We start from the raw sequence: 26,017 nt of genomic DNA, 5'->3' as shown, positions 1-26,017 counted from the left end.
ACACATGTGGAAAGAAGTCGCTCTAAGATGCGTGAGAATAGATAGGGACTCAGAGGAATGATGGTACTCGAGTCAGAACGGAATTAGTATAATCCCATATCACTTTTTGGGTAAAATTTGCATTTTGGATAAAAAGAGTTCAGGTAAAAAAGCTTAAGTTTGTTTCCAAACAAAATCAATGACAATATATACTAATTTCCTTAGTTTAATTACCATCCTGGATGTGTAGTGGACATTAGTCAATACACACTAACAAGTGATGCTTAATTCCACGCAATCAGTTTAACATGTCATGTCACTTGGGTTTTGTAAGCAATTGTTATATAAGAAGTGGTATAGTATATATAATGTGTTTGGATGAGTGTCTAGGTTTCAACTTTCAAGAGCACCTATTCTCGATCTGGACCTGGACTTCAAATTTATTCTCGATCAAGGTGAACTTGTCATTCCAATTAGAGGGTCTCCTTCTTCAAAAACATAATTAAAATAAGTAGAGGCTCCAAAGACGGGCAGGGTTGTAGTTTAACATGTCATGTACACTTGGGTTTTTTTGGTAAGCACTTGTTATTTACACTTCGGGTTGTACACAGTACTCTTGGGTTGTAATTTTTTGGGAAAATAGATAATTACGCACGCCACAATGTTTACAAAACAAATGCAAACAAAAATAATATAACGGTAATTGCAATTTGCTTTGCTTACGGGGACTTGAGGTAAATTCCAAAAGATAATAAAAAATATGAAATTGACATGTATGGGGTTTTTATTTGCAAACCTGAACTCTTTGCACGTCGTTGTCAACATGTCATCATGTGTTATTATAAGAAAATCAGAGGAAGTTTCGCTTTTGATTTTATTAAAGTTAATTTTTTTAACATAGTGGAATATATATAGGATCATGGATGTTTCAATCATTGGTTAAAATTTAGGACATTGTTGTAAACTTAAACAAACTCGAAGTAGATTTTATCTTCATATTCTTATTAATCCAATCGAATGTTATATATATAGGAAGGGACAAAATCCAAATACAATAGGACTGCTAAACCGACTTAGACTAAGAGGAGGTGGCCGATGGGTCTTATGGGCTTGGACGTACATGGGCTGTGTATGGGCCGGTTATGGAAATCTACCATCCGTGTGTTACAACACTCTCCCTTGGATGACATAATCGTGCAAATGCTAAGGGATCTCCGTAATGCGCTTGGGGGTGCTGCCTCATTAAAACCTTACCAGGAAAACTCATTGGGACAAAACCATGGTGAAGGAAAAAGAGTACAACACGCATTACTCCCCCTGTTCCAAGCATCACTAAAAGTCCTTAAGTCTCCGCATCCCAATCTGGTGCGTGAGCTTCTTGAATGTCGATGTCGGTAATGACTTGGTGAAGAGATCGGCTGAATTGTCGCAAGACGGAACTTGTACCACTTGAACTTCTTCGGCCTTTTGTAGTTCATGTGTGAAGAAGAATTTCGGTAAAATGTGCTTCGTCCGATCTCCCTTGATATATCCTTCTTTGAGCTGTGCGATGCAGGTTGTATTGTCTTTATATATAACCGTAGGTTCCTTATCGTCGGCCATGCCACAATCTGTCCTGATATGTTGAGTCATCGATCTCAACCACACACATTCACGACTGGCTTCATGCATTGCCAAAAATCTTTGCATGATTAGATGATGTGGCTGCAATGGTTTGCTTCATAGAACGCCACAAAATATCTGTACCACCATGTGTAAATACATAACCAGTTTGGAACCTTGCATTATGTGGATCCGATAGATAACCTGCATCAGCAAAACCAACTAAACCTTCTTTGTAATAGTTAGTATAATATAAACCAAAATCCAACGTTCCTTGTAGGTAACGTAATACATGTTTGATACCGTTCCAGTGCCTTTGGGTTGGACAAGAGCTAAATCTAGCTAGGAGGTTCACGGCAAAACACATGTCTGGTCTAGTGTGGCTAGCTTAATGCTCCTATCGCACTGAGGTATGACACTTCAGGACCGAGAATTTCTTCATCGTCCTTCCTTGGAAAAAATGGATCATTATCCAAATTTAAACTTCTCACAACCATTGGGCTAGGTAATGGATAAGCTTGGTCCATATTAAACCTCTTGAGTACCTTTTCAGTATATGCCATTTGATGCACAAGGATTCCATTATTTATGTACTCAAGCTGCAATCCCAAACAGAATTTAGTCTTGCCTAGGTCTTTCATCTCGAATTCTTTCTTCAGATATTCGACTGTTTGGGCGATTTCTCCAGATGTTCCTAGGATATTTAAATCATCCACATATACTACTATGATTACAAACCCTTTGTTTGCAAACTTCTTTATAAAAATACATGGACTGATGGGATCATTCTTATAGCCTTCTTTAGCTAGGTACTCACTCAATCTATTGTACCACATACGCCCACTTTATTTCAGTCCATAAAGGGATTTGTTTAGTCTTATGCAGTATTGTTCTCGAGAACCGCTCTTATCTTTGAGCTCAATACCCTCTAGTAATCTCATATATATTTCATTATCCAGTGGACCATATAGATATGCAGTCACAACATCCATTAACCGCAAATCCAGTTTTTCTCTTATAGCCAGACTTAGTAAATATCTAAAAGTCGTTGCATCCATCACATGGGAGTATGTCTCCTCATAATCTATTCCGGGTCTTTGAGAGAATCATTGTGCTACAAGTCGTGCCTTATATCTCACGATTTCATTATTCTCATTTCTCTTTCTTACAAAGACCCACTTATGTCCAACTGGCTTTATATCGAATGGTGTCCTTAAGATCGGACCAAACACATTCCTTTTATTTAATGAACTTAACTCCACGTCGATAGCTTCTTTCCATTTTAACCATTCTGGTCTTTGAGTGCACTCTAATATGGACGTGGGTTCATGATCCTCATTTATTTCAAGTGCTACCTTGTATGCAAATATTTCATCGATGTCAACATCTTTTTGGTTCCATTGAATTCCAGACATGATATAATTGATTGAGATCTCATTATTATCAATACCTTCAGGACCTTGAGGTTCGGCGTCCCAAACCTCATTCGGTGCCTTAGGATTTGCTGCGGCCATGTCTATAATTTCTTTAACCTCGGTTTGATTTGCACATTTCTTAGATTTCCGAGGGTTCTTATCTTTGGAACCTATTGGTCTACCACGTTTCAAACGGGCCTTAGACTCTGTAGCAACTTGATTATTGTGTTCCTTTTGAACATCAATACGTACTGGTGCATTACAAGCTGGTATGTACGATTTTATTACTCTTATAGGGTCAGCAAAGGAATCTGGCAATTGATTAGCTAGCTTTTGCAAATGTCTAATCTTTAGGACCTCTGCATCACATGCTAGAGTCCGAGGATCTTGCCAATTTAAAGATGTTTGATTCCATGAAATTTCTTTAACCATCTTGTTTGTCTCTCCACCTAATTTAGGAAAGGCGGTTTCATCAAACTGATAATCCGCGTATTTAGCCTTAAATAAATCACCCGTAGTTGGCTCTAGATAGTTAATAATGGTGGGAGAATTATATCCAACAAATATTCCCATCCTCCTTTGAGGTCCCATCTTAGTTCTCTGTGGTGGAGCAATCGGTACATAAACGGCACACCCGTATGTTTTTAGATGGGATATGTCTGACTCATGACCCGTTAATAATTGGGTTGGTGAATATTTATGCTCACTAGATGGCCTGATGCGTATAAGCTCTGCTGCATGTAATACTGCGTGTCCCCAAGCCGACACAGGAAGCTGCGACCTCATGAGTAATGGTCGAGCAATTAATTGGATATGTTTAATGAAGGATTCAGCTAATCCATTTTGTGTATGGACATTTGCTACAGGATGTTCCACACTCACCCCCATGGACATACAATATTCATTAAACGCTTGGGATGTAAATTCACCATCATTGCCTAGACATATAGTCTTAAGTGGAAAATCTGGAAAGTGGGCTCGCAGACGTATAATCTGGGCCAGCAATCTAGCAAACGCAAGGTTTCTAGTTGACAATAGACAAACATGCGACCATCTAGTCGATGCGTCGATAAGAACCATAAAATATCTAAACGTCCCACAAGGTGGGTGTATTGGTCCACATATATCTCCTTGTATTCTTTGCAGAAAATTTAAAGTCTCTTTAGTGACTTTTAGGGGGAGGTATTGGTTTAGGATTTAGAAAGAATTTTAATGACTTTAAAAGTTAGGTAAAATATGTTGTTATTCAATCAAGACTTTTAAAAACTCTTTAAAAATTTGGTGTTATTGGTTGTGGATTTGTAAAAAGTTATCTAAAATCTTGATAAATCTAGTGTTATTGGATTAAGAGTTTTATAAAGTCATTAAAAGTTTTATGTTATTCAAGTAAAACAAAAGAATCTTGGATTGTTAATGAATTCAAATTTTATGTTATTGGTTTAGGATTTTATATCATTTCCTTCATAACAAAAGTCATGAAAACTCTTTCATCAAATAGAAAGATTTTACAAGATTAGAAAAAACAAATCATCAAGATTTTAAAAATCTTCCTAAACAATCTCTTAGAATCCTTCATTTTTAACTTTCAATTTTCTATGATTCTAACAATCAGCAAGAACATAAAGTCATTAAAATTCTTTCTAAATCCTAAACCAATACCTCCCCCTTACTGGTGATGGCCTTATAATGAGTTTCCCTTGTGCACATGGTACACACGTGAGATTCTTAGGAATAACTCTTCTCTCTTTTAGAGTGTGCCCTTTAGAGTTTATTATCAGCTTACGCATCATGTTAGAACCCGGATGGCCAAGCCGGTTATGCCATAAAGTGAATTGTTCATTGAACATTTTATGCATTGCCAAATTAGCCTCTATCATATTAATCTTAGCATGGTATAAACCAGTGGCTACTGCGGATATAGACTCTAGGATTTTCTTAGATCCTTGGGTGATTTCAGTAATATGTAGGAACTCTTAGTTTCCTTCACCCTTAGTTTCAACATGTAGACCATTCAAACGAATGTCTTTAAAACTCAATAAGCTTCTCTTTGAGCTGGGTGAATATAATGCATCACTTATTTCAAGATGTGTGCCATTAGGTAATAAAATATGGTACCCGCAATTGTGCTAATATTGACATTTTTCAAAATGAGATCTTCAGCCATTTCTATAATGGACAAGAATTTATGTTTTAAACATAAACAAATAATTTTATATTGAAGAAAATAAAATAATTGAATCTAAACCAAAATTATAATTCAATAAAATTCAAAGTCATAAAACATAAAAATTAAATCAAAACAATCTTTAATTATTCTCTCCTAGACAATCCAAAGTGTCATAATCCAATTGGTCATCATTCTCATGGTCGAAATCTCCTTCACCATCGAGATGAACCAAATTGGCTTATGGATTCTTTTCAAACTTTCTTGATAGAGATCAATAAGATGCTTAGGTGACATGCACGTCTTATCCCAATGATTCCCCATACCACATCTTGTGGCAAACCAATTTAGGCTTGTGTTGCGGTTTGAAAATTACGCGGCCTCTACCATGGCCACGACCGAAGTCGGACCGGTTCCCACGGCCGTAACCATCATAGTGGTTCCCTTGGTAATTGCCACGACCACCACGTCCTCTACCACCACGACCACGACCATGATACTTGCTTTTATGGACGTAGTTAGTCTCTTTGGGCTCTGTGGGTTCTTTGGGCTCTTTCTTAGTCAAATTGACTTTGTGGGCTTCAGGTAATGGGCCAAACCAGGAGGTCTCATTGCACTGTTCATTAGCAACAACTCATTGTTTTGCTCAGCAAGCAGCAAACAAGAGATGAGACTTGCATAAGTTTTGAAACCCTTTTCACGATACTGTTGCTGAAGCAGTATGTTATTGGTGTGAAAGGTTGAGAATGTTTTCTCTAGCAAGTCTTCCTCAGTAACCTCCTTACCACATAACTTCAAGATTGAGACTATCTTAAATAGCTCAGAATTATATTCATCCACTGATTTAAAATCTTGGATCCTTAGGTTTTTCCAATCAAATTGAGCCTTTGGTAGGAGCACCGTCTTTTTGTGTCCATATCTGTTTTTCAACTCTGTCCAAAGCTCAAGAGGATTTTCTATGGTAAGGTACTGGTTCCCGAGGCTCTCAGCAAGGTGGTGGCGGATTAGCAAAATCGCCTTATACCTACTCTTTTCAGTGCAATCGTTATCATCCTCATGCATTCGCATAGGTCCTTTGATTTCAGGTTGATCTTAGTGTCCAATGCCCGTTGGAGATAGTTGTCTCCAGAAACATTAAGTGCAGCATATTGGAGATTGTTGATCTTTGCCATCTATAAAATAGAAAACAGGCACCCGATTATTATCATGCGGTATTTGAGACCGAAACATCCAATTGTTTTATCTTTAGGCTATACGGTATTTGAGACCGAACCATGCCGATTGTTATATTCTTGGGTCATGCAGTATTTAAGACCGAACCATGCCGTTTGTTATAATCTAGGCCATGCGGTATTTAAGACCGAACCATGGATTTATTTTCGTTTGGGACATGCGGTATTTAAGACCGAAACATGCCGATTATTTCTGTGGATAATGTCTTGTTTTATTACATAATTTTGTGGCCTATATTATGCTTGAAAATAGTCCTAGATAAACATAAGATCTAGCATGCAAGAATTTCCTTTTATTAAGTTTTTCCTTTTACTAAGGTTTTTCTTTTCCTATATAAGTTTTCCTTTTTTTTTTCTAGTTTAGGATTAGGACAAAGGTTTTAGGAAATTTTTCTAGTCTTTTAGGATAATGTCTAATATATTTCTTAAATATACTAGATAAGGCCAACGAATTAATTTGGGAATTATGCTAATATTTGTGTTCCGATTTTAGGCTTTGTTTTTTTTTAAGGGTCTTATGTAAAACATAGAACTAATCCGATTTGAAGCTTTGATTTTAATGTTTTGATTTCTAGCAAACAATTACTAATAATCGGATTCAAACCTAGAACAAACAGTTTAATGTTTTCGATTTTTAGGTTTTAGATCTAAGGTTTCATGCAATCGATTTTATACAAACAATCAACAGGATTTTAAACATGGCATAATTGGCTTAATTGCAAACAATCTAATACAACCCTATAGGAATCGAATTTAAAGTTTTAGGGTTTTAAGGTTTTGGTTTGTTGATTGTATAATTGCAGATTTTATTGTTCCAATAGTTTTAATAGATCAGGTTCGGTTCATAAGTTCTAAGGGGGTTTGATTTATTTACCTTCCACCGTTTGGAGATTAACTGGAATTGAACCGGGAGCTAAAGACCTCGGTTTTACTTTTAGCTTGATCACGAACCTTGGCCTAGGTAAGAAGAAGAACCAATCACGAACACAGGTTGCTCACGAACGCGAACAGATCTCCGAACAGGAACTAATCACGGACAGGAACCAATCGCCGAGCTTGAACGGACAAGGGTTTTGTGCGGCGGCGGCTTTAGGGTTTAGGGATTTTTCTCAGTTGGAGTTTAGGGCAAACTCGTGCTGATAACGTGTTGTAAACTTAGAGAAACTCGAAGGAGATTTTCTCTTCTTATTCTTATTAATCCAATCGAATGTTACATATATATAGAAAGGGACAAAGCCCAAATACATTAGGACTACTAAACCGACTTAGACTAAGAGGAGGTGGCCGATGGGCCTTATGGACTTGGACGTACATGAGCTGTGTATGAGCCGTGTATGAGCCGGTTATGGAAATCCACCATTCATGTTTTACAACAGATATGCATTATTGGTTCACATTGATTCATTACTTGAATAAAATACTCCCTCCGATTTTATTTACTTGTCATTCTAGAGGGAGTAACGTTTGTCTTGTTGAGTTGAACTCTTATGGAGATCGGTCTGATCACTATATTAGGAAATGATATATTCAGTGAGATGGTGGGCTAATTAGTAGTAGTTATCGTAATATCTCTTAGTTAGATAGTCGGTATTGTCCCTCTTTATAATTTTTACACGATTAGTTACTATTATCGTTATATTATTTTCGCAACGTAATAATGTGTTTTGCTCTCATAGTCTCATGACATCATGTTCAATTGTTTTGTGTGAATATTTTATAAAAGTCAAGAGACATTAATTATTCGTAGTGGTAACTTTATTAGAGTAACAAAAAGAGAATGGAAAAAAAGAGAGAATAGAAGAAGAAGACCTGTAAAACCCATGTATCATTACTAATTTTTGTTCTTGTTGTATTCTCTGTGTCATCACTTGCAGAACCCAAGTTGAGTAATCAGAAAAATATCCAAACTTGATCAGTGTGGGTGAAACTTTACACAAGAAGGAAAAAAATGTCGTCAACGTGGAACGATCAGATGATCTTGGACTACTACAGATCAGCGGCAACAAATATATATTGTGAAAGATCAAGTTAAAATTTAATAATTAATGAATTGTGTAATTGTGAAAGATTAAGTAAAAGATCTACATCTCTATCTATATACATTATATCTGTTTAAAATTAGATAAATGAATTCAACTTGTCAAAAAGCAAAACATGAACCATACATAAGCAAAACATGAGCCATATATAAGCAAAACATGAACCATATATAAGCAAAACATAAGCAAAATATGAGCCATATATAAACAAAACATGAGCCATATATAAGCAAAACATAAGCACTTTTTCTTTATATACAAATTATAGACTTGAAATTTGAGACGTTAAACCAAAGTAATGTTTATTAGCTTTATTAAGGTCCTCAACAATCAAACTCATAGCTGAATATATGAAGGTTTCCGAAAGTGAAGTACAAAGAGAAGCCCACAAGATCAACAATCCAGAGAAGTATGAAAACGGAAAGGGGAAGAAGAATTAAGGGCAAAAGAAAGTAGATTGAAGATAAGAAGACTAAGAAGAACGATCGACTTTCCATGATCTACGTACATTAAGCCTGGTAAGAAACTACTGCTTAATTAAGGCTTTAATTTATGGCAAAAAAAGTTTAGACTGATCATGATATTATATATATAAGGTTTGTATATGAAGGCTTTATGGTTTGATTTGAATACCGGTACTTAATTATTATGGATTGTAATATGGTTTATGGTTTATGAATGAAGAAGACTGGTACTTTATGATTGTATATGCCTTGGGGGTTCCGTTTGATATTTTTAATTACTCGCATACTTTATGGTTTATCATTTTCTTTAATTATAGGTTTGGTCCAAAGGTACATAGGTGCAAATAAAGAAAATTTGCGTTATACTTTTAGATTTCTATTAATATTATCAATAAGTAAACTAATAACAACAAAGGTCAAATATCTTATGATACATTTGATCTTAAAAATATATATTGTGAAAGATCAAGTTAAAATTTAATAATTAATGAATTGTGTAATTGTGAAAGATTAAGTAAAAGATTTAACTCAAACAAAATTCACAAAAATGAAAAAAATGAAAAAAATGAAAAAAATGAAAAAGTGAAACTTTTAAGAAGTTGGTCTTCATATCACATAATTTATTGCATTTTCTTCTTCATTTCGTATCGTTCTCTCTTCTCCCTAGCTTCCTCACACACTTTTTTTCTTGGAAAACACAAGAAGGAAAAAAATGTCATCAACATGGAACGATCAGATGATCTTGGACTACTACAGATCTGCCGCAAAAAAATATATATTGTGAAAGATCAAGTTAAAATTTAATAATTAATGAATTGTGTAATTGTGAAAGATTAAGTAAAAGATCTACATCTCCATCTATACATTATATTTGTTCTAAATTTTAAAATTAGATAAAAGGAATTCAACTTGGTCAAAAAGCAAAACATGAGCCATATATAAGCAAAACGTAAACACTTTTTCTTTATATACAAATTATAGACTTGAAATTTGAGACGTTAAAGCAAAGTAATGTTTATTAGCTTTATTAAGGTCCTCAACAATCAACTTGAACACATATTCTCCCCATATTTCATTAAGCATTGAGGTATTTGAACATCATATTCTCCCCATATTTCATAAGCTTTGAGGTATTTGAGGATCAATTTTATCATCCCGCCCAAAGCCAGCCCTTGAGCCAAGCATGTCAAACATATATATACTTCTTTTTTTTTTTTTTGGTAAAAGAACATATATATACTTGCGAGCGAAAATAATATAAAACAAATATTGAGAGGCTTTGGGGGAGGTCTAGAGGGCCGACTTCCTACGTCACCGCTGGTGAGACCTGAAACCTATCTCTCGCCGCCGCCTCTGTTTGGAATTCTCTGATGTCAAAAACAATTAAGGTAGCTAGCAAGTATTGATCGTCTGTTGCATTGTTACTTCTGTTTTATTGTTATTACTATATATGGAATCGCAAAAGAGATGAACTGATCCAAACAAATTCAAAGGAAGTATGTAAATTTCTAGATATGCATGAGATATCAAACAAATCAAAATGTTCATGAAACGACGAGTAAGATTTTGTTTGGGGGTCATATATACTCCACTAGACCCTCGGACTAACGCTGCGAAAAAAGGAGCTTTTTGTTCTTGTATATTACAACCGGTGTGGCTGGCCGAACCACACCTAGCCACACCCTGCCGATAGAGTCCAACTCAATTTAATGCCATTTTCTTACCATGAACAACAAGCAAGATCGCAATTATATATAATATAAGTCTTTCCCCATGCATTTGTTGATGATGACTGCAAGATTCAAATCTATTAATGTCCCATCTTGTGGCGCTTTCTTGTTGACATGCATAGACGATTATCCAGACTGCACATGTTCGTTAATTGATGATATGGTCGGATTAATCTTAGACAACAACCGAAATGTTTCGGTATGAATATCCAAAGCCACTACTTCGATTCTTGCATTATATGGTTCAGTGAATTAATAAACCGACCCGTTTGCATATGCTGGCTTTTGGTAATATATAATATATCCGATGACTTGGAATGCAAGCCAAGTACCTCCAAGTATTTGCCCTAAAGTCAAAAACCTCGCACTTGGTAACTCCTCTTATGGGGTCTTCTACGGTGACGATCATGACCTTGGGATGATCAACGCAGGCTTGCTTAGCGATCTTCAAGTGTCGCTCTTCAAAACTGTGAGACTCGATCGTCGATCTCCATTGTTTTGAGAGAGACTTGAGTTGGATTATTAGCTTTCACGGGAAACCTTATTATTCATCTTCTCTTTCTTTGTGACGATGGAGCCATCTCCACTCGCTTCTCTGGATTGTTAATCTCTAATGGAATAATACTAAAAGTCTTTTGTATGTCAAAACTCAAAACAGAAATCTTGTTCATCGAATAAATATAGCCAAACAATATATAAAAATCTCTTAAAATTAATTCTCAAGATCGCGTCACACTTGGAAATAAATAACAATTCATAAATGGAACTAAATAAATCATTTATATATCTTGATCCCTCAAGAATAATCAAATCCACTTTTCCATAAGGGTCATCTCCATTGAGGTTTCTTAATCTAAATTTCTTAGAGTAGAGAGAATAAAATTATTAATAAAAAATTGTTTGAGTTTCTTAAATATGTTTTAAAGTTTCTTAGATAAGAGGTTTTAGAAACTTTGGAGAGAGTTATTACACTATTTAAGAAACTCATCAAATTAAATAATAATATTTGTATGATTTTTCATTTGTAAGAAACTTATATCAAGATCCATTGTCTTGACTCATATATATTTTCCTAAGTTTGGTTAATTATATCATTGTCTTGACTCGTGCATACCATTGTCTTGACTCATATATATGATCTCGACCAAACTTCAACCTCAATATTCACTTTTTGATATTATTCATAAAAAATACACAATCTCCACCGCCTTTGAAGATTGTGGAAAAATGAGAAATTTTAGGAAACAAAAGATCAGACACGCAATAAAATTTGATATCTCTTCTCTTAATTAGTTGATTTGTAGTAGTTTCATTCAAGCTTTTTGTGTGTGTGTGTGTGTGTTTTCTGTTTAAAATTTGGTTCCACCGCTTTGCATAATGATTAGTGTCAAGATAAATTATGTATGTTTGGCAAATATTTCTCCCAACAGCATGGCTTTTGACGTCGGATCAGTAGCTTTTAAAACTAAGATATTTCTCAAGTTCGATCTCAAAAAGACATTTTCATCTGGTGGCTTCTTTGTTTCGATAGATTTTATACTATCTATCTCTCGACTTCGTTCCTGAGAGGCAAGATGATGGTTAATACATGTCTCTTGGTCATGGAAATATGGAATGTAACCAGTAACCTCTAATGTGGTGTTGTTGATAAAAAGGATTAACGTAGATACATCTGAAATAGACCAGCGTTGTAAGCTGGTCCCACCGAGAGTAGTTTCGTTATGTTTGTGTCCACTTGTCATATGTTAGTTGGCTTTCTTTTAGCTACCGGAAAAAAACACAGCTCTATGTTTCTAATTTCCTATAATATCGATTTATTTATTTTTGCATTTGTTCATAACTTCATCATATAGAGAATATTTTTTTTCTATCAAATTAGTTTTATCGGTAAAAAAGTGAATCTCAAAATGTAAGTTAATAATGAAATCTTATTATAAAATGAAAACAAATTATTTTAAAATTTAAAGTGAAATTAAATGTACTACACAAATACTTCAATTTTTAGTTTTAGTTTAATTTGTTTTTCCAAAAGATTAAGGAAGGCTTTTTTTATTAATGATCTGTTATTGAGCCAATTGGGTTTTTAACTTTTTTATTCTTGGTTTAGGGAAAACATGTTTTATTAGTGAGGCAAAGCACCACACACACACACACGCGTTCTTCCACTTTGGTGATTTTGTAAAATTTGTCTATATTCACTTAAGGTATTTATTCCTAAAGCTGTTTTACAAATTTAATGAAAGCGACTATTTATTTTTTTTAATTCATTCACATACAAAAAAAAACATCTCAACTCAAAGTTTTTAATTTTAATAAAGTACATAAATTAGTTATGTAATTAAGAAAGAATACGAATGATTCCTTCTTCAAAACTCATATGATTAATATATAAATAAATAAATAAAGCAGCAACCGTGAAACAAAGAATCAAAAAGGCAAACAAAACAAAAAGAAAGAAAGAAGAAGAAGTGAGACTTGTGTTCTTTTTTATTTTTCCTTACGGTGTTTCTCTTTTATTATTAAAGCTTCTGTCTTTGTCTTTTAGGTTCTTGCCTTTTTCCGATCAATCAGACCAATCCCTCCTCACTTTTAGCATCTTCTTCTTCCTTCTTCTCTCCTTTATATTTTCATATTAGAATTCAATCGATTCCTCTTTTGTTGTAATTTCAAAGATATAGAGAGAGATATGTATAATCAGTTGGCAATAGCTTCATCATCGTCGTCATCTTCTTCTTCTTCTTCGTACTACGAATCTTTGAAGATTTTGGAAGCTGATGTTCAACACGCTAATACTTTGTAAGTCTCTCTTTTTCTGGGTTTCTCCTAAAGTTTAAGACTTTTTTTTTTTTTTTTTCTGTTTTTATTTGTTTGATTAGTTGAGAGAGCTGTAAGAGTAAAGTTAGGTGAAATCTTTTGAAAAAACCCTAAGCTCAGAATTTTGTGTGTTGTATAATCTCTTCTCTTCTATATCAAAATTGGGTTTATTTTAGGAAACTTCGATGACTTTTTTTGAAATAGCTATGTTGGAAGATTTGTAGTTTTCACATTTGGGAACTTGTTGTGTTGGTTTAGTTTAAGCAAATTTACAAGCTTTTTTTTTTCTTTTTCTTTTGGGGATCAAGGTGCCTAAACTAGTTATTGCACATGTTGTGTTCGATGAATTGTGTCTGATGACAAACTTTGAGCTTATGTATTATTATCTCTTCAGGGCAGAAGCTATTCCAATGGGGAAGAACAATGTTCGGCTTCAGATGAAACTGGTTCATAGTAACTTTGCTTCTTTATTACTCATCTTGCTTCGGTGGATTGATCTTTCTTCCTCCTGTCTTATTCCTCGCTACTTAAACCTCTTCCATGTTCTTGTCTACAAGGTTGGTTCTTTAAACTCTTCTTTTTGATCTCATATTGACTTCTTTTATTAGGGCTTTTTAATGTTCTGAGTATAAGCTCTTGAAAGTTTTTCATTTTGTTGCCATCTTTTTGCTTGTATAGGTCCAGTCTGATGGACAACCTAAGCTTACCACGCATGGCAGGAAAGCAACTATTAGTGAGTTCTACGGTAAGCAAACCTTTAACCATTGATCACTTATGATCATGTTTTTGACTTAAGCTTTTGGTGGAGATGGCCGTTCCTTTTAAAAGGTTTCTCAGTTTCAGTTACTTAAAATAGATCAATTTGAGACATTCATATAGAATGCGGAATGTTTGTTTATATAATTAGTCTTTTTGTGTCGTCATCCTTGGGCCTAATAAGCTCTCGTCTTTTAAAAGGTTTCTCATTTACAGTTACTTAAAATAGATCAATTTTGAAACATTGAAGGCATATAGAATGGAATTGCTACTGAATGTTTGTTTCTATAATAAGTCTTTTGTGTCTTCATCCTTTGGACCTAATAATCCCTTGTCTTTTGAAGGTGTGATACTACCATCACTTCAGCTATTGCACAGCAACTTAGATGAGTTGCAATCCGCGGACATTGGGTTTGACCTTAAAAGACTCAGCAAGAAGATAACAAAAGAGGCTCGCAGTAGTCGATTCAGCAGTGCCGGGTTAGAGCGTGAAGAAGAATGCGGCATCTGTTTAGAAACTTGTACCAAGATGGTGTTGCCCAATTGCTGCCATTCTATGTGCATCAAATGCTACCGCAATTGGTACACACACACACTTTTAGTTTTAATACCTTTTTGACCCCATTGAAGGAACTTTCATTTACTAAATCTCTATTGATCCTCAAATCTGCAGGAACTTGAAGTCTCAGTCATGCCCGTTTTGTCGAGGCAGCATGAAGAGAGTGAACTCAGAGGACTTGTGGGTGCTTGCTAGTGATAACGACGTGGTGGATGCAAGGACGGTTTCAAGGGAAGATTTGTTCAGATTCTATCTCTACATCAATAGCCTTCCCAAGGATTACCCTGAAGCTCTCTTCTTGGTTTATTACGAGTACTCAAATCTGCTTTAGAGTCTGGACAAACAAACTTTGTACAGATTTTTAGAAATTAAATGTATTGTATAGAGTAAAACTGTGTTAAGGCTTTTGGATGATTTGATGCAAATGCCAAAAGCACTCAGCTTTTACATGCTTTGTTATTGTGAATTGTGACAAAAAAGCTTGAAAGCTTGAATGCAGAAGAGAATAAAGATCCTTTTTTGGGGAATCAACGAATCTATTTTCATCTTCTTCCTCTTAACCAAACGACAAGCTTGAAGCAACAATGATTCACAATAAACAAATGAAGAACCATCAATAAAACAGAACATAGCTTACAAATATATGCTCGTCTCCAAAGACTGACTATTAGTAAAGAAAGTGTAGAGAATTGTATCAGAGTATTTGATGATATAAAGAGATAGATTTAGTAGGCAGAGTAACTTAAAAATGGCATCGTTAGGTGATGCAGCAAGAGAGAGACAGAGAACATGAGGTTCTTTCTCAGTCGCCTCGTCTCCTCTTCCCATAGTCTGCATCTCTTGACCTGGACCTATGATCATCTTCTGCCATTCTTGATCTGCTTCGAGATTTCATACTAGATTGTCCTCTATCGAACTCATCAGAATCACGGTCTCTCTGCTGCTTATACTCACGGTGACTATCTTTCTCATCACGATGGCTCTTGTGTCTTCTATCACCACTGCTCTCAGACCACTCACGTTCCGTGGTGGCCCGTTCTTTATCTCGTGATGGCTTTTCTTCTTTCTCTTGGGTTTCATCTTCATACCCACCATATTCAGAACCACCCTCTTCACCACCACCTCCATTAGCCTCGCTCCACATAGCTGCTGCATGAACTCCATTCATCCCTGAGCTACCCATTGTTCCCATTCCCGTGCCAAAGAAGGCGGGATTGACATGAGGAGCAATCCCAACCATTCCCATTGCATTAACACCAGGATAAGAATGAGGCATCCCAGGGTAAGCAAGACCTGAATACCCTCCATAAGCACCACCCCGACCCATGAATGTTGGATCAAACCCACCAGCTCCCATCATACCCTGTGGATGCATCATACCACCAAACGCAGGACCAGCTAGTCCAGGCNCTCGCTCCACATAGCTGCTGCATGAACTCCATTCATCCCTGAGCTACCCATTGTTCCCATTCCCGTGCCAAAGAAGGCGGGATTGACATGAGGAGCAATCCCAACCATTCCCATTGCATTAACACCAGGATAAGAATGAGGCATCCCAGGGTAAGCAAGACCTGAATACCCTCCATAAGCACCACCCCGACCCATGAATGTTGGATCAAACCCACCAGCTCCCATCATACCCTGTGGATGCATCATACCACCAAATGCAGGACCAGCTAGTCCAGGCCCATACGGTCCAGCATTAGAACCACTAGTCATGTTGTTCACCCCTCTACCTCTCATTGCACCACCCCAGGGACCTCCACGGTTGCCCATTCCTTGGCCACCACGCGCAAATCCACCTCTCCCGTAATTTCTTCCACCATCTCCATTTTGCGTATTCATGTTGTTGTTGTTGTTGTTGTTATTACCTCTTCCCATTCCTTCATTCATAGGCCTTCTGTTTTGAATTTGGTTTTGTCCCTGGTTCCTCCCAGTGAAATTAGCTCCCATCTGCTTCAGTGTCTCAGGAGAAGCAAAGGCAACAACACATGCTTTACCGTTGAAAATATAACCATTCATTCCTTCTTTGCAAGCGGCTGCAGCAGCTGAATCATAAAACTCAACCTGACAATACCCTTTAGATTTGCCACTAACTCTCTCATCGAAAAACTTGATCTCTTTGACTCTTCCATACTGTGAAAGAATACTCTCAATCTCTGCATCCGTCGTCCACCAGTGTAACTCTCCAACAAAAAGCATGGTGTTTCCATTGTCCACAACAAATGACTGCGTAGGGCTTTTGTTCACCATTACATTCGGAATCACACTCATCTGGCTAACAGGAATCTGCTGAGCACCTTGAGGAACAGCACCATAAGAGTTATGCACAGGCAGCTCAGGCACATTCACAGCGTTACCTGAAAATCCATGGTTGTTTAACACAATAGATGTTGATCCTTGTTGAACGATTTTGTTGTTGGATTGCATATCAATATTCAACCCTTTAGCTCCAAAAGAAGATGCTTGTGGATAAACATCAGACCTTGTGTCTGGTCCACTGATTATTCCATTATGCCCTCCATCATTTCGATACTTCCCTTCAACAGTACCTCCTCCAGATAAAATCCCCATTCTCGGTTCAGCAGCAACACTAGTAGTATTCTGAGCTTGAAGACTTGCATTACCTGTACCACCGACTTGAGCTGGTGGTGGTTGAGGCGGATTATGAGCTTGGTAGAAACTCTCACCAACATTAACATCGCTATACAGATCATCGTACTCATCATCGTCTCCCATAAGTTCTTCATCCGCTAGAGCAGGTATAGTTCCGCTTCCTTGATGTAATATCTTCTGGTTACCTCCATAGTCAACGTTGTCTTCAGTCATTGGATTTAATACAAACTGGCCAGAAAATACAAGAAGATTAACAAACTTAAACAATACATCCTTTCCACATAAATTACAAATAAACATCATCCTACTAAATAGCACCCCCCCTTGCTTGCTTTGTTTACATGAAGAACTTAATAAAAAAAAATACATGCTTTCACAGAAATTACAACTCTGCCAATTCAATTCGGCTGAGAGGCTCTTTACAAAGCAATTGATGAACATCAAAGTAGATTTGTGTCTGTGTACAATTACGTCTAAGTCCGAATTAAAAGAAACAAAAAAAAAAAACAGAAACTTTAGCTTACAGATCTGAAATTTGGGATCTAGCTCAATTTGGATGTTACAAGATTTCATATATAGAAGAGATCAAGTGTTACATACATAGAGTGACTTACAATGAAGGGGATACACAAATTTTAACCCTTTCGGAAAATTTATAAATCTAAAAATAACAATTAGGGTTCTTACAAAAATCGAAAAAGGAGATAAACAGATCTACGAAGAGAGTTACAGTTCAACGAGATAGTAAGAACATGGATTAAGCCATAGAAAGCCTCGAAATCGAATTGCCCTCGTGAAATCGAGGATCGAAAGGTAAAGAAGAAGAAAAAAAGAACCTACGCTTGCTTACTTTGGACTCCTTGTTGCTTCGTCTACGGAAGTTGAGATTGCGAAGAGCTCCGGAATTGTATTACCGTCAAGAAACAGAGCTTAAACGAAAGAGATCGGAGGAGGAAGAGTCGCCCTTCGTGTTCTGTCTTTCTTATCCGATAGAAGAAGAAGAAGAAGATGAAACAAATGAGAAGAAGAAAACCTTCACCGTGAATTGTCAACAGTATGTCGTAACAAACTTTTAATTTTACATGTGTTTTTTTTTATAGGTTGGTTAATAAATGTGTAATGATGTAATATGTTAAAAAGTAGTACTAGTATTTAAAAACTAAAATAGATTTTCTTTGAGTGTTAATTTCAAAAAAAAAAAGTGATTTTAATGTTTAATTTTGGATATTTTCCATATGAAAAATGATTTGTTTGTCAAATAATACACACAATAAAAAGGATAAAAATCTTAATTATCTTTTTTTTTGTTGTCAACAAAATTTGTTCACATTAACAGAACAAAGAAAAAACAGAACCGACTTCCAAATACTTTCTTCTTTTATTTGTCTGAAAAATATTGACTTCTAGCTTACACTGTGTGTACGTACGAACACATGAATCCTAAAGTAACTGAAAAGATGGAATATTTCAGACAACCAAAAACATTCACAAAGGATCTGCTGCTTTCAATACATTCCCTTGAACACCGGATTTGTACGGCATATGCTTGCTCCATATTCCTCATACTCCTCTTTCGTTCTGCAACTCTGCAACAACAACACCCAAACAAAACAAAGTAAAACAGAATGTTTCAAATCGTTCATGCCCTGAGTTTTTTTCCTTTTTCTTGAATCTAGCGGGTCTCTAAACCTGTGGTTTCTACTCTTTTAACCAATTTCAATTCAACAATAACGGCAACAAAACAGCTCGTTTCTGGAATTTTAAATCGGAAGAAGCTGTTTACATACCGCGAAGAACTCTGGAGTTGATGAAAGCACTGAACCTCCAAACCAAACTGCAAACCTCTGGACAGGATGGCTCACCACATTAACCTCCACGGGTTGAGACTGCGGTTATAAAATGTAAACTGGTTTTAATATCAGTGAAATCTATTTTCCGGAACATCTTACAAAAGAAACTTTACCGTAAGTTCACCACCAGTACGAGCATTGTTGGCAAGAACACGAGCATCAACAATCTTCTTAAGATCCCTTTGTAACCTTCTTCCGAAATCTTTGAACATGGTTGAGCCTCCGGACAACACTATATTCTGAAAATGATTTCACAAATTCATCAGTACTGCAGATTGGAAATTATCTTAAAACTCTGACCAGTCTTGTGTTTCAGACCTTATATAGAGCTCTTCGTGTGTCAATTGGTGCAGACTGAATACATTTGTCTATAACAGCTGGTAACGCAGTTGTGAAGTCATTGCTGTATATCTCTGGATTAAAGAATACCTGTAACACAATATCACAACATTACTCATGAGTAGTATAGCATAGCAAAAGCGTAACAGAAATTATGTTCCACTGATTCCAATTTCTTTCATGGTTCGTTCATACAGAGGACATCAGCTTCCAATCGGTCCAGTGGAGAAGGCTGAACACTAACTAGATAAGATTCAGTTCTAGTCAACTTCCTTTTAGCATAATCTGACAGAGTAATTACCTAATTTTAGTTTCTGAGAGAACATAACTTATATCAGCACAGTTCAATAATCAGAACAAAGTGCTGAAAATATCTGATATATAACAAATTATGCACAGCTCACTGACATACAACAAACTCATCTTACTGAGAATTTCTTAAATTCTAGTGCACCAATAACGGATTTCGGACGCTGATTCTGGCCATGTTATCAACTTACAATGTTTTATAACAGAGAAATGGTAACAAACCTCGGGTCCAAGGAATCGTTCATATCCCACATCACAAGTGTATGGTGCACCAGTCTTTGGCTTAACACCTTTCCATTGTTTGATATACTTTGCTGGTTCTTTGTCATGTTTATTAAACTCCTGCAACCAAATGAATGTTCAGAGATCTTTATCATTTTTCCTGCCTGAATTCAGTGTCAAACAATTTTTCAGCATACAGGCCAGTAATTAATTATTAAAAAGAGTATATAAAATCTGACTTAAACATACACCACTAAGCATTACCTTTACAATGTCTGAGCAAGTGTAGCAGTACATTTCCTTCACTTTACGGGCTACATTGAATGAATCTTCTGGCGGTATATTCTCACCTCTTTCCTACAGTAAACATTAAAATGCGAAGTTCCATGAACGTTAAACATTTACTTAAAACCAATAAACAGCCTCTCCAAGTATATGACCACAACATCTAACACAAAAAAAAGAAAGATGACGAGCTATCATACATCACATAACTTGTTTTGTACTCATATAACCACTTATGTACCTTTGAGTACTTCAAAATTACAGAGAAAGATTGAAAATCAGCTACAAAAGAAGACCAAGACTATATTAAGATATGAGTGCATACCCGCATGAGTTGCTGAATAAATAGGGTGACATCTTTGCCAGCAATTGGAATTGACTTGATACAGCTTCCGATAACATAACCTTCTGCAACAGGTACAACATGAGTTGCCCCATCACCAACATCTACTACAACCCCTGTCATCTCACACTAAGAAGAACTGTAAGTCAAATTAAGAGGCGAGCATAACAAGAGAGAATAAAATACAAGAGAACATGTTTGATATTTGCTTAATCCCGTAAAGCTAAGAAATTGCCTAAATATTAGAGGAGTTACACCAACAGACTTTTGTAACTCAACCGATATAGAGTATAATACATATCATCTTATCACAGCAAACAACTTAAATTCAGGGAGAAAAAGAAAGGTGCGACATACCTTTGATGTAGTGTACCCAGCAGCAAGAGCAAGAACTGAATTAACAGCAATGTAAAGTCCAGGAACATTAAAAGTCTCAAACAAAATCTCTCCAGTGTATTCTCTACTTTCAGGAGGAGTAAGAGGACTCTCAGTAAGAAGAAAATAATGATCCTCTGGATCACATCTCAAATAATTGAAAATACACTGCTGCCAATATCTTTCCATAGCATCCCAATCCTCAACTTGACCATGCTCAATAGGATAATGAAGGTTATGAGTACTACTAGACCGCGATTTCGCAAGGGCTTCATCTCCGATATAGAAATCAAGATCCGCAGCAACACCAGCGTTGTGCTGTGTTTGCCAAGTTGCCTTTGAAGAACTCTTTGATTGATTCAAAAAAGACTCGTTAACTGCAACTACTGTTGGTAGAATGAAACATGGCTCTACATTACCAGCAAATCCCATTTTAGTATACCTGCAACATACACACACACACACACACACACACAGACAAATGAATCTAGGAAAGAGAAGAAGATCTGGATGCAGCATTTCATCAAACACGTTAAGCGCATAAAACCACCAATCACACGTACCCAGTTCCATTATCGATGACAACAGCAGGTCGAGAAGTCGGATCCATTAGATAGAAAGGACGCCGTCGATCTCTAAACCAGCTATCACTAGACGGTGAAGGATCTGTGTGTGTGACCAGGGATCCAATTAAAGATCGATTAGGGATCGCTACCCTTAAAAAAAAACAATATAAACCCTAGGATTTTTTATTTTCCCGATCGAACCTAAGCTTGCTTGCTTCTGGCTCCTTCCGTCAACGGAAGTTGAGTTTCCGACAAGCTTAACACGTAATATTGTCACTCTCGTAGGCAGGGCAATGTAAGTATGGGGGAGAGAAGAATAAAAAATTTGATTTTTTTCCCGGAAAATAAGAGAGAATCTTTGTGAAATTCAGGGGAACCTCAGGATCATTGAAAAAGTCGCCGTCGTCGATTTGTACTTCAATTATTATAATCGTCTTGAGATTTTTTTTCAGATAGATAAAAACAAAAATGGTCCACTGTTTAAATTTTTTTGGTTTAACTGAACCAAACCGACTAAATAACCAAATTTGATCCAAAAACCAAACAAGTTTCAATAAAATTTAACCATGCTGGTGACAAATTACGCTAGAAATTGAAATTGATACATGTATATATGTAAGCGAACTATATATATGTAGTTTGGATCCAAATAAGTTATAAACATAGATGAAAGTAAATCTGGACTAATTTTGTTTCATTACAAATTTTGGTTGGTTTACTCATAGGTGAATTCATTGGGAACTTGAAAAATATGAGAGGTAATGGTAATACTAATACACATATGTTATCGATATAAAATAAAAGTGCCATTAATCCTATTGGTTTATAGGGATGTGTAGTCAAAGAAAAGACGAAAACAAACTTAGATCTCAAGTGATAACGACGTTTGAACGACCGGCAAAACCCATGAGAACTTGAGATTGAAAGTGTTGTTGTTGTTTGCCAAAAAAAAAAAAAAAGTGTTGTTGTTAATCTCACTTCAAGATCTTAAAAAAAATGGTTCCTCGTCATCAGAAAACACATGTGGTTACACTCCAACATCCGGAAACTCTGATTAGTTAGGTATAGGCTTACATTTTTTTTTGGTGAATGAGGGGGGCAAAGTCCCCAACTTTATTAGAAAGGAAAAGTACTGTTATAGAGTGATCCAATTTAACCGGTTAGCTTGATGTCGACTTAATTAGCTGGTTAAATGATGGTTCGTTATTCTTTGGCATCGGTTTTGGAAGTCCAAGAAAGAAAAAGTTTTAGTGTCGAAGAAATCGGAATTGCAGAAAGATTAGGACTTATCTTTTTGTGTTGATATATATACACCTTCTTACTCTCTCCTATCGTATCTCGATTTATCTCTATCTTCTAATCTCTCAGAAGTTATGTTCTTGAGCTTGAGAGAAACACTTGAATCATTATAGTGAATTGTTGGGTTGAATCCAGCTCCAGACGTAGATTCATCACATCGGTGAATCGAACTGGGTAAACAATTCCTTGTGTCCTTGCATTCTTATTTCTGTTTAGACTTTTCTTTGATTCTGAGATTGTGAGTTGGTTGAGCTAATTTGTGTTGAGTTCTTGAGTGGTTATCACCATTAAAACTTAACAGATTGGTATCAAAGCAAAGGTTCTATTGGTGATGGCGAGCGACGCGAACACGAACTCGAATACGAAGGCCTCGTTCCAAGTCTTTAACGAGAATTCAGATTTCTCGTTATGGAAGATTAGGATGCAAGCTCATCTGGGTTTAGCTGGGCTAAAAGGAATCACAAAAGACTTCTCTCTGACGAAGACGGTTTCACTTACTAAAAGTGAAGGAACGAAAGTTGTAGAAGGTGAAGAAGGTACAAAATCTTCTCTAACAAAGGAAGTTTCTGATCCTGACAAAGTTATGAAGTCAGAACAGGCTATGAATCTTATAATTGCTCATGTTGGTGATGCTGTTCTGAGGAAAATTAATCATTGTACCAGTGTTGCAGAGATGTGGGAGACCTTGAACAAGTTGTACATGGAGACGTCCTTACCAAATCGGATCTATGTGCAACTTAAGTTTTATTCATTCAGGATGAGTGAATCTAAGACCATTAATGAGAATGTGAATGATTTCTTGAAGATTGTTGCTGAGCTAGGTAGTCTGGAGATTTCTGTAGCAGAGGAAGTACAGTCAATTATGTTCTTGAATGGTCTACCTGGTAGCTATACTCAGCTGAAACATACCTTAAAGTATGGAAATGAAAGAGGAAGACCAATTATCAGGAATAATCAGCAAGGCGGACAAGGCAGGGGAAGAAGCAGGTCTAATTCTAAAACAAGACTTACCTGCTGGTTCTGCAAGAAGGAAGGTCACTTGAAAAAGGACTGTTTTGCTAGAAAGAAGAAGATAGAGAGTGAAAATCAGGGTGAAGCTGGTGTCATCACAGAGAAACTAGTGTTTTCTGAAGCATTAAGTGTCAATGATCAGATGGTTAAAGATATGTGGGTGCTTGATTCTGAGTGCACGTCTCACATGACGACCATAAGGGACTGGTTCTGCAGTTTTCAAGAAGGAGAATCAACAACAATCCTTCTTGGTGATGATCATTCAGTGGAATCACAGGGGCAAGGTTCCATTAGAGTTAACACTCATGGAGGATCGATTAAAGTTCTAAATAATTTCAAGTATGTGCCCAATCTGAGAAGGAATCTCATCTACACAGGAACTTTAGATAAGTTGGGATATCAACATGAAGGTGGAGCTGGCAAGGTTAGGTATTTCAAGGATAATACTACTGCATTGTGTGGAAATCTGGTGAATGGATTATACATTCTTGATGGTGAAATAGTTATGTCTGAGAATTACAATATAGTAGAGACAAAGCAGATAACAGCTTTGTGGCATAGCCGTTTGGGACACATGAGCATTAACAATATGAAGGTGCTAGCTGGAAAGGGTTTACTGAATAATAAGGCTGAGTTTCAATGTGGCAAGGCATGGAACAACCGAAGCATTGAGCTATGTTCATGCGGATTTATGGGGATCATCAAACGTGTCTCCATCTACGTCTAGTAAACAATATTTCCTTTCTATCATAGATGACAAGACTAGGAAAGTATGAATATATTTTCTTAGGACTAAGGATGAAACTTTCGGGAAGTTTTGTGAATGGAAAGAGCTAGTAGAGAATTAGGTTGATAAGAAAGTTAAGTGTTTGAGGACAGATAATGGTTTAGAGTTTTGTAATACAAGGTTTGATTCTTATTGCAAAACTCACGGGATAGAAAGGTATAGGACATGTACTTATACACCACAACAAAATGGTGTAGCAGAAAGGATGAATATGACCATTATGGAGAAGGTTAGATGCTTGTTGAATGAGTCTGGTCTAGATGAAATTTTCTGGGCTGAAGCAGCGGCTACAACTGTGTATATCATCAATAGATCTCCATCCTCGGCTATTGATCACAATATCCCAGAAGAACTATGGTTGAACAGAAAACCGGGTTACAAACACTTAAGAAAATTTGGATCGATAGCATACGTTCATCATGATCAAGGAAAACTGAAGCCAAGAGCTTTAAAAGGCGTTTTCTTAGGTTATCCTACATGCACCAAGGGTTACAAGATTTGGCTGTTGGATGAAGAAAAGTGTGTGATTAGTAGGAACATGGTGTTTCAAGAGGAAATAGTGTTCAAAGATTTCAAGGGAAAATCAGATGACAAAGCTCAAGAAGTTACAAAAGCTTCAACTACAAATTCTGATGTTGTTACAGAATTGATCCAAGAACAAGGAAGTTCTAAGCAAGGTGGAGTTATCTCTGAACCTGAAGTTGTAAGAGAAGAATCTGATGAATAATGTGGTGAAGAAACTGAGAAAGATCAGTCACCAGAAAGAAGTGGGTTGACAAACTATCAATTAGCGAGAGACAGACCTCGCAGGCAGATAGTGGCTCCGGTCAAACTGAAGGATTATACTCAATTTGCTTTTGCATTGATGGCATATGAGGTTTTGAATGCTGAAGAAGAACCTCAGTGTCTCCATGATGCTCAAAAGGATAAAGACTGGATTATGTGGAATGGTGCTATGGGAGAAGAGATGAATTCATTACTCAAGAATGGAACCTGGATTTTAGTAGATAGATCCACAGACAAGAAGGTAATAGGGTGTAGGTGGATATACAAGCTGAAGCCTGGAATACCTGGTGTTGAATCCAAAAGACACAAAGCTAGACTTGTTGCAAGAGGATTCCCACAAAGAGAAGGAATAGACTACCAAGAGATCTTTGCTCCTGTGGTGAAGCATGTTTCAATCAGGATACTAATGTCAGTGGTGGTTATCAAGATCTGGAGTTAGAACAAATGGATGTTAAAACAGCTTTCTTACATGAAT

General features: G+C 36.4%; 3 protein-coding genes across 7 annotated transcripts; 1 reads left to right on the top strand and 2 right to left on the bottom strand.

Moving 5' to 3' along the window:
- On the top strand, positions 13,082 to 15,281 carry LOC104739976. Its single transcript, XM_010460466.2, has 5 exons — positions 13,082 to 13,421; positions 13,834 to 13,996; positions 14,118 to 14,184; positions 14,540 to 14,777; positions 14,869 to 15,281. The coding sequence occupies exons 1-5, from the start codon at positions 13,312 to 13,314 to the stop codon at positions 15,083 to 15,085; spliced, it is 795 nt and encodes a 264-aa protein (XP_010458768.1). The 5' UTR covers positions 13,082 to 13,311; the 3' UTR covers positions 15,086 to 15,281.
- LOC104739975 (cleavage and polyadenylation specificity factor subunit 6-like) lies at positions 15,350 to 18,463 on the bottom strand. 4 transcript variants are annotated; one of them, XM_010460464.1, is made up of 3 exons: positions 18,221 to 18,463; positions 16,416 to 17,598; positions 15,350 to 16,137 (listed from the first exon to the last, which is right to left on the bottom strand). In XM_010460464.1, exons 2-3 carry the CDS (start codon positions 17,581 to 17,583, stop codon positions 15,557 to 15,559), a joined length of 1,749 nt encoding a protein of 582 aa, XP_010458766.1. In that variant the 5' UTR covers positions 17,584 to 17,598; positions 18,221 to 18,463; the 3' UTR covers positions 15,350 to 15,556. The 4 variants fall into 4 exon arrangements, with proteins under 4 accessions (XP_010458766.1, XP_010458767.1, XP_010458765.1 ...); XM_010460465.2 differs by having other exon boundaries at positions 15,350 to 16,047; positions 16,326 to 17,598; positions 18,211 to 18,437; XM_010460463.2 differs by having other exon boundaries at positions 18,211 to 18,436.
- LOC104739973 (actin-related protein 3-like) lies at positions 18,727 to 22,082 on the bottom strand. Of its 2 annotated transcripts, XM_010460462.2 has the most exons (10): positions 21,861 to 22,074; positions 21,657 to 21,759; positions 21,076 to 21,535; positions 20,701 to 20,847; positions 20,355 to 20,447; positions 20,091 to 20,210; positions 19,539 to 19,649; positions 19,334 to 19,459; positions 19,158 to 19,256; positions 18,727 to 18,956 (listed from the first exon to the last, which is right to left on the bottom strand). In XM_010460462.2, the coding sequence occupies exons 2-10, from the start codon at positions 21,701 to 21,703 to the stop codon at positions 18,876 to 18,878; spliced, it is 1,284 nt and encodes a 427-aa protein (XP_010458764.1). In that variant the 5' UTR covers positions 21,704 to 21,759; positions 21,861 to 22,074; the 3' UTR covers positions 18,727 to 18,875. The 2 variants fall into 2 exon arrangements, with proteins under 2 accessions (XP_010458764.1, XP_010458763.1); XM_010460461.2 differs by having other exon boundaries at positions 21,657 to 22,082.

The sequence above is a fragment of the Camelina sativa genome, chromosome 14 (genome assembly GCF_000633955.1).
Source record: "Camelina sativa cultivar DH55 chromosome 14, Cs, whole genome shotgun sequence".
NCBI classification, from domain to species: Eukaryota; Viridiplantae; Streptophyta; class Magnoliopsida; order Brassicales; family Brassicaceae; genus Camelina; species Camelina sativa.
This window is presented reverse-complemented; position numbering and strand designations above follow the sequence as displayed.

Excerpts from the sequence above, each read along its gene's own strand:
- LOC104739976 (XM_010460466.2), top strand. The coding sequence starts at position 13,312 with ATGTATAATCAGTTGGCAATAGCTTCATCATCGTCGTCATCTTCTTCT. Across the intron at positions 13,997-14,117 it reads TCCATGTTCTTGTCTACAAG|GTCCAGTCTGATGGACAACC; the intron begins GTTGGTTCTTTA and ends TTGCTTGTATAG. Across the intron at positions 14,778-14,868 it reads ATCAAATGCTACCGCAATTG|GAACTTGAAGTCTCAGTCAT; the intron begins GTACACACACAC and ends TCAAATCTGCAG.
- LOC104739973 (XM_010460461.2), bottom strand. The coding sequence starts at position 21,703 with ATGGATCCGACTTCTCGACCTGCTGTTGTCATCGATAATGGAACTGG. Across the intron at positions 21,536-21,656 it reads GTCATCGATAATGGAACTGG|GTATACTAAAATGGGATTTG; the intron begins GTACGTGTGATT and ends TGTATGTTGCAG. Across the intron at positions 19,257-19,333 it reads GTACTGGTGGTGAACTTACG|TCTCAACCCGTGGAGGTTAA; the intron begins GTAAAGTTTCTT and ends TTATAACCGCAG.
- LOC104739975 (XM_010460464.1), bottom strand. The coding sequence starts at position 17,583 with ATGACTGAAGACAACGTTGACTATGGAGGTAACCAGAAGATATTACAT. Across the intron at positions 16,138-16,415 it reads ACTAGCTGGTCCTGCATTTG|GTGGTATGATGCATCCACAG; the intron begins GTGGTATGATGC and ends GTCCTGCGTTTG.